We start from the raw sequence: 12,412 nt of genomic DNA on the forward strand, positions 1-12,412 counted from the left end.
GGCTTTCTGTTCTAGCATCAGACTCTGGAGGGAAACTTAAGACTCTGGCAAGGGTGTCTAGTATGTTTTGTTAATAGTTTGTTTCCAAACTTCATAGTTGACTGAAAAGCCATGAGAAAACTTCTCTTCTTTGTGCATGTTCCAGTCTTATAGTGAATGATCTCCGATTACGGGGCTCATAGAAAAATGGATAAATAAATAAGACTGTTGTTTTAAATAAAGGTGTTTGAGTGTTCAGTTTTCTTCATAAGCACGTAGCTAAAGAGCAGGGTGAGGAAGCATTAATGTTAGTGCTCAAGATACACTGATCTGCACCTAAACAACATGAAATTTGAAATTTCTCCTAATTTTTATGTGTGTTGAGTATTGATTGACTTTCACTTTGCTTACCTTTTGCAAAGCATAAGGAAGGCAGTGCAAGGCATTCTCAATAGTATTAAGAATTATTTTTTTTAAAGTGCCATTAATGAGAAGTGTGTTTGCTTCACAGAATACAATTATTTTGTCAAATCTTCATTCAGTCTACTTGTTCCCACAATAGGCCTTTATGCTTCTTTGTATTTTGTTCCGTGTTGCTGCTAGGAAACCAGTCATCCACATCTGAGAAGCGCAATTAAGTGTCCCTGATACAATATAGCTTCCATTATATGCCAATATAAAGATGACATCAAAAGGATTCATAAAATAAGGTCCAAGGTTGGCAAGGATATTCAAGATGGAGACTTCATATCTAAGAATCTGCTGGTACATGGGGTGGCACATGCCTTCTTAATGTGAAGGCATATGTCGTCTTAGTAAGGAGGCACCAGCCTTTAAAGCATACTATTTCCAGGAAGCTCGGAGACTGCAAAAGAGGGATCTTCGTGTACCTTTTGCCTTCTTATATTGTACACTTTCCCACGCACAGCTCTAGATGAGTGCACCTTCTAGTTCATTGGTAGAACAACTTCTAAGAGGCACCCACCTTCTGGGAAAAGTTACTATATCCATTCTTCTAGTTATAGTGAACATTATCTCAAAGAGGTCTGCTTGTGTCGGTATTGTTGTTTATTGGTTTGGTTCGGGGTGTGTTTTTTGCACATATATCTCCTCTACTTCTTTATGAGTAAGTCTCAAAGTGTGTCAACTTTAGCAATTTAATTTGAATCAGGAGCGTTCTTTTGCAACAAATCTCCTGCACGTCCCCACTGTCGTACCTTGGTTCGCATCTCTGAGCAGGCTGAGTGTATATGAGCTGGTCTATTTTGGGCATGCCACAAATCTTAATTAGTCTAGGGGCACGCCTGACTTGCTTCAACCACGACTCAGTGGCATTCAGCTCACGGGACCAGGCAAAAGCTATTCGAAACTGCATTGGGGCACACACCCTAAACCCCTTACAGTGCGGACATTGTATTCTTAGCACCAGCCGTTTTACACTGCAGATGCACTGACATTGTTGATAATGACATTATTTTCTCAAAGGTCTAGCTATTTCTAGAAATAGCCCTAAAAGCACCATGAGCTCTGCTTTATTTGCAAAAATACTCTTCTCTCGAGAGTTTTGAGTTTGACTGAAATGTGTTAGCAAGCCCAAAACTATTCCAAATATTGGTTTTTTCCTACCAGTTGTGATATCCCTAGTGCCATTGAACAACAAGAGAGGAAGTTAAATAAATTTTTGAGGCTAAAAAGCACAGTCTGATCATGATTTCATACAAAATATCAATCCTGGAGCCCACACTCACTCTGTTTTGACGCATGGTTCTATTTTTGGCTGCCTTCTGTAGCACAAAGAAACCAGAGAGTACCAAATGGGTTTTCATATGTACTTTAATTGTTGATGTATCTCAGTTTGGCAACTAAAGAAGTTAATTGCTATCAAATCTGTTTCTCTTTCTTCATTTAACATGCATCTTTTCCCCCCCCTCTGCTCAACAGCTTGCAAGTGCAACGGCCACGCGTCTGTCTGCAACACAAATACAGGGAAATGTTTCTGCACTACCAAGGGAATAAAAGGAGACGAGTGTCAACTGTGAGTTCATTTCACTTTGTTATTTGAAATTAAAAGGCTATGCACATACCGGCATGGAACCCCTACATTTTTTAATGATTGTATTTACAGTGTCTCTGCTCAGCTCTTCCTGCTGACAGTTGACTAACTTCATTGAGGGTCCAGCCAGCCGTGCTTCCCCTGGGGGGATAGCACGAACAAAATGATTTCCTGAAGATTTCCATTTTTAGGAACATTTCAACTGAGAATGACATGCAGAAGGGATGGGGTGAAAAAATAATGCCCCCACCCCCCAAACTATATGTACCACTTTACTTTATCCCTCAATAGTTTCTTTTTAATTGGTATATTTTTGCTGTCTGTGCACTGTGATGCTGTTCTGAGGGAGTGTAAATATATCTGAAATAAGACTTTGACATTCTGGCATTTTAATGGAGCGGTTTCAGAGCAACAAATTTGCTGGAGGTTTCTCTGTAACGTAACTGAAATGCTTTTAGTGTAATGTTAGTGGAAATAATTTCATTCCAAATGATTTCATTGCCAGGTTTATTTTTAAAGTGTTGCTCACATAAGCAAACGTTTATAGGACTACATCCTGGAATAGCTGTAAACGTAAATGGAAACTTCAGGTTTTGACTGTAGTAATCCAGTTCCCTGCATTATGAAGAGCTAATAAGTACATTCCAAATGGATGCAAAAGTTAATATCCAGAATTTTATATTTCAATTTTACTGTGTGCTAGTTCGACATGCAGGGATTGTGAAATTTCTTCAGCAGCCCAATATAGCTCAGACATGCATCTTTCATTTTTAATTGTATACTGTTATCGGCACAGGTGGTGTTTTCTGATTTTTAGTGGCTGTGGGAATAAATAGAACTGAAAAAAAAATCCATTTATTAAAAAATATGTATTCTTTTTAGGTGTGAAGTTGAAAATAGATATCAGGGAAATCCACTTAAAGGAACGTGTTACTGTGAGTACTCTTGGGATTTTGTTTTGAGATAAAAAATGTGTTTGAAGTTTAAAAGATCTTATTTAAAACTAGTTTTAGTTGTCTCAGCATCTGTTTAAAATACAGAGGATTAAGGGAATGACTAAAAAATCGTTTTAAAAAACTTCAGTTTTCACAAAAGTATTGTTTAAAGAGAATGAAAATACTCTTCTTGATAAGGTCTGTGTGATGATTGGATCTTTCAGAACAAACTTTTGAATATTTTTCTCATGACTTTGAAATCAAATCTGGTCTTCTGGAAAATACTGTAAAATACATGCCTAATAAGTCAAAACCAAAGCACGTCTTCAGAATTTTTGTAAGTGCAAAATACTGGGTTTTTTAAACATTCTGTTCCATGTTAGAATGGGTAAGGTTTTAAAATTGCCACATTTCCTCTGAAATGAACAGTTGGATTCCCGTGCAATTCAAGAAGATACTTTGCCAAGATTCAGATTACTTAATGGAAACTCTCCAGCTTCTATTTGCAAATATTAGTAATCAGCATACTGGCAGGCATGGATAAATGTAATCTTAAATTACATAAAGATGCAGGCCTCAAATAGTATTTCTGTGCAACATAGAAATTTATCTACATGCTGCATTTACCAAATTTGAATTCTGCTTGCGTAGCCGAACAAGGGCACTGATGCCTTCTCACGACAGTCTCTTTGCAAGGATGACCTAATTTGTTTCTGCCAATGGCAGGGGTGGTAAAGTGGGCAAAAAGAGGAAAAAGGCAGAACTCTACAACTCTTACAGGAAGAACCTCACGCTATGCAGATTAAGTCTCATTTGGTTTTCTTCCTTGAAATTTCTATCTTCGTGCTTCATAGGAGTTGTGGGTAGATGTCAGAAGGTTGTCTAGCTCGTGTCTATGCAGCTTGCATAGACCCCCTTGGGGCCTCCAGGAAGTGATAAAAGAAAAATAACAACTGGTGTATGGCTTCGTATTTATTATTGCTTAGAATATCTCTGCAGGGGTTTGGGAATATGTAAAAGTCATACTGTGTTTTAATAAAAGGATGCTGAGACTGGTGTTAGGTATCCCCAAAACTGTCTGTGCGCTGTTTAACAGAGCGCTGATAACCCCAGCCCTAGGCAGACATGAGCACAGGAGGGCATACAGGTAGGCATACAGGTGGTCCTGGCATGCCTGGACATGATGTGACCAAGAGATGGATGGCAGCTGTGTCCATTAACAAGTAGCTGCTCTGTAGAAATCCTCCCTATATGGTCCACTGATGTACAGAAACTTACCCTGCATGGAACTCAGTCCCCTCCCAACTGGGGATTATACACTCTTACTTTATTTTGCTAGTGTTCCCTGCGGAGGTATTGCAGTACAGAAAAAGTAAACGTCTTGGCATGTTTTTTACAATGTATAGGTATGAACGGTCATTTAGATTAAGGCTGGAGGCTATTGCCTGGAAAATGTAAGCAGAATCTTTTTCCCCTCTAGTCTCAACTTCAAAATAGGTTTTTGTCCCTATGGTCTGGGATCATACATAGATTGGAGTCATTTGTAACAGCATGGTGATTCCTAGTTGCACTCTCGGTGCAAGAAACACTTCAGCGACATCATGCCTTGCCTTGCAGAAGATTATTTTATTCTAAGACATGGGATAACTTTCTCCATGTGTTCCTTACAGATACTCTTCTCATTGACTATCAGTTCACCTTCAGCCTTTCTCAAGAGGATGATCGCTATTACACAGCAATCAACTTTGTAGCAACGCCCGAAGAGGTAAATTTTCTACTTTCCCTTTAAACTTAATCCTTTGGGTATATGTTTATCATCTCCTGGCCATGGAGGTGATGAATAGTTACAGTTCTGCGAGTCTCCAGGTGTAGTCTCTTAACATGGCCCATGTGTCCAGCTCCACGAAACAATCAAAACTTTTGGAGCTTGGCTAGGCCATGCAGTCCCAAATCTTCATGGTAAAATTTTGTAAGGGAACCACAGTTGATTCTTTACAGTTATTTGAACAACTGCTGAGCAACTCTAGTTTTGCTTGTTGTTCACACAATACATTGTGTCTCTATTCTTCCTGATTTATTCTATGCCTGTGTCTTGTTTTGTTCTTTATTATGCTTTCCTTGGGGAGGACAATACTGCTTTCAGAAAATGTAAATAGTTTTTTGCTTGATGTATTTGCTTCATGTAAATAACAAATTCCAGGGTTTTGGGGTTTTTTTTCAATGAAGGTTTGCTAGGAAACAGTGTAGTAAAATTGTTATCCTAAAAATGGCTTTTCTTCTTTTTCTCCCCCAAGCAAAACAGAGACCTAGACATGTTTATCAATGCATCCAAAAACTTCAACCTCAACATTACTTGGTCCACAAGTTTTGCAGGTAAAATGAGCATGACCTAAGTTTCTTGGTAGCTTGTTTCAGTTACCAGTTTTCAAGAAATGCAAGTTTTGTTGGGGAAACTTTTTTTTAACTATGAACTTGTTCTGTAATGGTTTTAAATGTTAGGCCTGGAGGGCAGAAGTAAAATATTAAAAAGAACTATATTTTTCTGTCTCAATAGTGTATTTTGGAAACATCAAAGGTGCAAATTTGATTTTTAGTAAAGCAATATTTTGGCATTCAGTGGTTTTGATAATGCAATGCAGCTTAAAATAAGTAGTGTTCAAATGAACAGTTAATTTTGTAACATTGAAATTCAGGATGCTTCACCCTTTTTGTTTGCCACTTAGAATGTACATGAAACATCTTTTCTTACTAATTTTTAACTCTTCAAAACAGCTGGCACGCAGGCTGGGGAGGAAATTCCAGTTGTTTCAAGAACGAATATAAAAGAATACAAGGACAGTTTCTCCAATGAGAAATTTGATTTCCGCAACAACCCAAACATCACCTTCTTCGTTTATGTCAGCAATTTCACCTGGCCGATAAAAATACAGGTAGGAGCTCTTAAAATGTGTACAATTATTTAAAAGTACTTTTTTCTTTCTCTCAAGCGATGTGGCAATTTGGTGTACTTTGTGTGGTCCAAGCTGAATCAGTTCTCAGTGTAATCCTGCAGAGGACAAAGACTTTGATGTTCCTGATTAAGAGCAAAAAGGTGCATCATCTTCTGGTATTGCCTCAGCCCAGTGGATCTGAAAATGTGCTGTGAAATGAAGTGGGATGCTTGCTTATTAACAGGGCTATGCTCTAATGAGGTCTGACTTTAAATGTGTAGGTACTGATGTTGAAGAAAATAAAGACTCGTATAGTCAAAACCCAAAGCCTGGAATGAGAAAACAGAGGAAATGTCCTTAGTGTCTCTGTTTGACGTCTTGTTCTCAAAAGGCACCCCCCTTTCTCCTTGTGCTGCCCAAGACTGGTGGTACCTGCAGAATAGGATGAAGGTGAAGCTTAAATCAGTGGAGTCAGCTAACACACGTGTTGCCTCAGGTGTCAGACTGACTGTGATGATAATGCTAGTGCTGAAGAAGCAGTGGATGAAGCTTGGTGGATCATGAAGGCACTTGTAGATCATAGACTGCAATCACAGAAACAGCAACTGCTGTGGCAACTAATAATTTGGAGAAATGTTGGCCACCTTCTTGTTCTGGGCTAAGTCAAGTATCAACCTGCAGTGTACTCAGAGTGATACACGTGTCCTTTGAAGGGCAAAAGGACTTCTAGGTTTGGAACAGAGATCTCAAATGGGGCTCTGTATATTTGAATTCTGCTGGGTTTTTTTAAGAACCTTGGTCAAATGTGGGAACCCGAATTCTTCCATCTTCATCCTTATTCAGCCAATTATTATGTGAAAGCTGACGATTTCACATTAATTTACTTGATATTTCAGACATATCAGTCACACAAACTCACCATACGGATCACTTGCAACAAAGATAATGCACGTGATAATAATGAGCAAGGAAGTGAGGTCCACCTGGAAAAAAGGTCCTTAAGCCATAGTGATATTTTTCAAAGTATTTCTGAACTTTAAAAAAAAAAAAAAAAATTTGGAATGCTTGTGAAATGTACGCATCACCTTCTGGTAAAAACAGTGGGGTTTATGTACTCAGGAAGCTTTGTCTTGTTGATTGCAGACGGTAGATTTGATAGAGTGGCTTTGGACTGTATTTTGGTTCTTTTTAATATGACTTACAATATTGGTAATCATTTTCCAGCTGGAAAGTTTTTACTTTACGCTTCGATAAAGTCTTAGTTCATTGTCAAGTCCTAATTTCTAGATGCGGAGGAATTTGCAAGAGCTGCAAACAGCAAGTACTAAGCCTCGTTGTTTTTATTTAAGTACTGATTTCAGTAGGGGAAGTAACATCCTGTGTATGAAGGTGGGCACTTGTGTCATGATTTATTTAAATATTCAGGCTTTTTTATCAAATTGGTAATCGCAGGAGTCAGAAAAAAATCATATTTTATTTAACTTACAGGTTATGTTGACTGATAGATTACTTTCCATAATCAGGGCTGCACTGTACCTTACCCTGATAGATTTATTTGCTATTTCTTAATGCAGAACTGTGTTAGGACTTTGTAAATGTTTAAGACAGCGCTGTCTCCTATCCCTTAAGCTCTCCTGTGTTTACTCCAGTCTCCACCCTACCTGTACTTAGAGTGAATTTCTGCTAGCTTTTCCTATGCCGGTGTTGTCATTGAGCTTAAGTGCCCCTCCATCATCTTGTTTGGCAGATGGGTTTCCCTCTTTCCCCCGGGATGAATTTGGACAGGTCATATCCTCTCTCAGACTTTAGTCTGTGTTTGTTGGCTTAAGCCAGACAAACCCTCATCATCTTGTCCTGTGAAACAGGTTATTCAGGTTCAGTTGCCTCATTTGTTTTTCCTCTGCCCTTGCTTGTCTTAATCTTGCTTGAACAGTTTTGGTCAGTCATGGAGATCAGGTCTCACCATTGCTTTATGCAGCGGTACCTCTAGGTTCTTTATGGATCTTTCTAGGACCATTTATGGCAGTATTTTCCTTTGCTCCTTCTCATGGCTGTAGCAATTAATAGTCCTTATTCCTTTTAATATGGACCAATATACCCTATTCTTTCACATCCTTGGTTTCCAACTGATGATCTCCCAGTATTGATAGCGAACATTCTTCTCAGTCCCTAATAGCATCGTAAAATGTTATCCTGCTGCTGTTACTGCATAGTATTGCCAGTCCTGAAAATCATCTAGTTGTTCTTCTGTGTCGTTCTTTTCCATATTTTTATTGATGATCTCCTTCAACTTTGTCAGCAGATTGTGCAGTTAGCACACTTGCTTTTTGGGTCTGCGCCATTAATGAAGATATCAGTCAAAGTCTGTCCAAGTGCTATCCTTGAACTAACTTCTGCCCCCCTTGACCGCTATGACTCTTGAAATAATCGACACCATCTTTATTTCACCCAGGAATTTCCGATGTATTGAAACCCATAATGAAATTTGGATTAACTCAGTTGTACTTCCTAGGTCTATACAATTAATTATTTTTACAGACAGAAAATAGTGGGCTGGTGTATCATCGTTTACTGTTGTCAGCTCTGTTGCTTGTTGAATTTAGTTTTTCATGTGCTACTTCAGTTCTATTCAAAACTTGTCCTAAAACTTTTCAGGCTATTGAGGTCTTGGGAGTGTGAATATCTAGATTCTTCCTCCTCTTCTAAATACAAGTTTTAAATTTTTCGTAGTGCCATGCTCAGCTGGTAGATTAACAGCTTGCTACCAGAGGCATTATTTCATCTGCCATTTCTTTTGGAGTGCTGGGATGCGTGCTGTCTGCTTTCACCCCCTTTGAACACGTTGAAATATTTGAGGTTTTTCCCCACCTTGCTTGTGTATCTTTTTATAACTTTGTTCCATTTAGACACTTTGCCTTGCACCTATGTTCAGTGTCCTTGTCCTTAATGAGGACTGTAATTTAGTTTTAGGGATGCAGCTGACTGGTTTTGATCTCTTGCCTATCCTTACAGCATATCCTCTTCCCTTTGCCTTTCTGGTCTCCTTTACTTGTATGGCTGAAGCATCTCTTGCTATTTTGTTTATAGTCTGCAGAGGTCTAGCACAGCTTGACATTTGGCAGTTCATATTTTATCTCTGTACTACTTTGTGGCTTCTTGCTAACGAATCCTTTCCTCTCCATAATGCGTAGACTTTTTAATTGTTCCTAATGTCCTTTTTGAGTTTAGTTCTGAGGATGCAGCTTTCAAATAGTTTTGCATCTTTGACCTGAGAGAAATACTTAGATGGCCTTCCCCTTCCTTATCTCCTTAGTCCACTTGATTTTACTGTCTTTATTTAATTTCTCATGTTTAAAAAGAATGAACTTTGATTCTCTTACAACACTTAACTCGTTTTATCCTTATTTTAGTATGAATTTGCTTATGTGCACTCAATCCAAGGTAATATAATATCACCACCTCTTCTTCACATCCTTTTACTTACACTTTGTTATAAAACAAAGGCTAAAATAGCAACAGCTCTTACGGGTTGAAAGAACCTTTTGTGAAGAAGTCTGGCAGTGATATCGCATCCAGGAATATATGGTCCTTACGATTTCTCTTAGCTTGTTCTTCAGTTCACAGCCAAGAATTCCCCCCCCCCCCCCAGTTGATGTTTTTCTGCTGTCTTTTTCCAAATACCTATTGGTGTTGAATGTCTCAGTCCTTTCTCATGTGTGCAATAGCAGTTCTTTGTTACTTTGCTATGGCTTTGTCATTCTTCAGGAAGCCCACCTGCACCTCCTTTCACTGGAGATCTCGTCATAACTCAATATAACATTCCTCCTTCCTTTCTCGCAGCAACCCAGACACATTGGTTATCTGAGTGTAAGATAAAACCAGTTTTCTTCTGCATCCTTTAACAACTGTTGGAGACTCGAGTCTGTATTTTGCACTCCTAAATTTGATGAACAGCACGGTGTTCATCGCAGGCTCCTTGTGGGGTTGAGGTTGGAAGGGACCTCTGGAGGTCACCTGGTCCAACCTGCTGCTCAAACAGGGCCACCTAGAGCAAGTAGCCCAGGACCACGTCCAGGCAGCTTTTCAATATCTCCAAGGATGAAGATTCCACAACCTCTCTGGGCATCCTGTGCCAGTGCTTGGTCACCCTTTCAGGCAAAAAGTGTTTCCTGTGTTTCATTTTGTGCCCATTGCGTCTGGTCCCATCACTGAGCATCAGTGGAAAGAGCCTGACTCCATCCTCTTCGCACCTTACCTTCGGGTATTTATAGACATTGATGAGACCTCCCCTGAGCCTTCTCTTCTCCAGGCTGAACAGTCCCAGCTCTCTCAGCCTTTCCTCACAGGAGAGATGCTTCAGTCCCTTCTTCATCTTTGTGGCCCTCTGTTGGACACTGTCCTGTATGTCCATGTCTTGTACTGGGAAGCCCAGAATTGGACCCCGTACTCCAGGTGTGGCCTCAGCAACACTGAGTAGATGGGGAAGAATCATCTCCCTCAACCTGCTGGCAATGCTTTGTCTAACACAGCTGTTGCAAGGTAAGCAAATACCACTGGCCTCCTTTGTGGCAAGGGCACATTGCTGGCTCATGTTCAATTTGATGTCCACCAGGACAACCAGGTCCTTTCCTACCAAGCTGCTTTCCAGCTCTGTGGCCCCCTGCCTATATCAGTGCCTGGGGTTGTTCCTCCCCAGGGGCAGACCTTTGCACTTCTCCGTGTTGAACTTCATGACGTCCCTGTTGGCCCATTTCTTCAGCCTGTCAAGGTCCCTCTGGACAGCAGCATGACCCTCTGGTGTATCAGCCACTCCTCCCAGTTTGATGTTGCCTACAAACTTGCTGGGTGTACGTTCTGTTGCACCATCCAGATCAATAATTAAGATCAGACCCAATACTGATCCCTGAGGTACACTGCTAGCCTGGCCTCCAACTAGACTTCATGCCACTGGTTGCCATCCCCTGTGCCCAACCATTAGGCCAGTTTTCAATCCACCTCACTGTCTCCTTATCTTAGCCTGTATTTGGTAGGTCTACTCTCGTGAGGGTTGTCATATCTCTTTCACAAAGAACCTGTAGTCATATAGATCTGCTTTTGCCTTTACTTTCAGTCCGTTCTCCATCTGGTGTAACTGTGCTGTCAGACTTGATGCCACATGAAAGCTTTTCCACACTGGATACTAAAACGCTGTACAGTTTGACACTACGCTTCTCATATCGCCCAGGGGTACTGCTTTACTCTAACATTTCTTTTCCCTCTTCACCATCCTGATAATTTTCTTCAGAGCAGTTGATGACTAGGAGATGGTATTACGAAAAGTAATGGTTCCATAGAGGAAAAACTAGAGGAAAGTCAGTAAAAAAGTGTGATTTTTCTCCAGGACTCACTGTGTCCTTCTAGGTCTTGTGCAATCTTCCATAGCGGATTGAGCTGCCCTCAATTGCCCTTAATTGCAGTCTGTGTTCCTACCTGTCCTTTCTGTGTGTCTTTCCTACTTACTTTCCCTGTTTTTCCTCTTCTTGTAAAGTCTTGGCTCTCTGTAGAAGTTTATCTTTAATAAGATAAAATAGAAGATAACTCAAGGTATGGATTTTTTGGGACAAAGACTTCCTAGCTGTCGATCCTTGACTGGGGTTCACTACAAGATTTAAAATAGAGCCAAGGGGTGACTTATCACTTCCTGACTTCTCTGCTCTCCTGACTGCTTCTTCAGCACTCACCCCATGCTCCTTTCTTTTCAGGAATATTTTTTTTTACTCACGGCTTTCCCACATTCCCTCCCTTATTTCTTTTTCTAAGTCGTTGTCCCTTATTTCACCGCATAAAAGTTCCTGTGCGGTTGGGTTTAGTCCTTCAGGGCAAGCTGACTCGTTAATTAAAACTACGTGTTGCCGTATGGCCAGGATGCAAACTGTTTTTCTTATCTCAGAGACTGCCTCCTACAGTTCTGCTCGTTGGCAGTTACACTATTAAACTTTATGCAGCTACAGAACATGTTTCAATTTCCCTTTTGAAATTAAGAGTGTTTTTAATATAAGTAGTATGATGAAGTCAGTGAAACTCTGCTACTGCCAGACTGCTGGAAAATATTCTCTCCTTGTGTCTGTGTGTGTCACCTTGCAGCTTATGTATGTGTTTGGTCTGTTCTGTGCAGTGCAGCATGTCCAATTGGTATTTTGGGACTTTTTTGTTTGTTTGAATATCATAATAAGCAGTCATTGTAAGTACACTGTCTTATCCTGGCTTATTTTCAATTTAGATACAGTAGATGTATCTAAACAGAAGTGTTTATGTATATACTACATCTTGCAACAGAGAACTTCAGAAATGTGGAGTCTTTACTGCAGAGCAATTAATCTACAATCCACGTTATTTTTTGAAAAATATTCAAAACTTTATCCTGAACTCCTTGATTGAAATCTGTCTCTCTTTCCCACTTTTCTTGCCTGTTAAAATCTGGACTTGGGAGAGTATAAATGCTCTTTTGTGTTAGAGATAGCTGTGTCCTTGCCAAT

The 12,412-nt window shown here is 39.9% G+C and overlaps 1 protein-coding gene across 3 annotated transcripts in view; it reads left to right on the plus strand.

Moving 5' to 3' along the window:
- ATRN (attractin) overlaps positions 1 to 12,412 on the plus strand; it is a 162,824-nt gene that overhangs the window by 83,784 nt on the left and 66,628 nt on the right. For all 3 annotated transcript variants that reach the window (XR_008466845.1, XM_054204306.1, XM_054204307.1), the window contains exons 20-24: positions 1,921 to 2,014; positions 2,915 to 2,967; positions 4,638 to 4,732; positions 5,262 to 5,340; positions 5,740 to 5,897. Coding sequence is in view for 2 of the 3 variants with exons in the window: in XM_054204306.1 (XP_054060281.1) it covers positions 1,921 to 2,014; positions 2,915 to 2,967; positions 4,638 to 4,732; positions 5,262 to 5,340; positions 5,740 to 5,897 (479 nt within the window). In the remaining variant the exon portion in view is untranslated. The remainder of the gene's footprint in view (positions 1 to 1,920; positions 2,015 to 2,914; positions 2,968 to 4,637; positions 4,733 to 5,261; positions 5,341 to 5,739; positions 5,898 to 12,412) is intronic.

This window comes from Rissa tridactyla, chromosome 5, assembly GCF_028500815.1.
Source record: "Rissa tridactyla isolate bRisTri1 chromosome 5, bRisTri1.patW.cur.20221130, whole genome shotgun sequence".
Classification (NCBI taxonomy): Eukaryota; Metazoa; Chordata; class Aves; order Charadriiformes; family Laridae; genus Rissa; species Rissa tridactyla.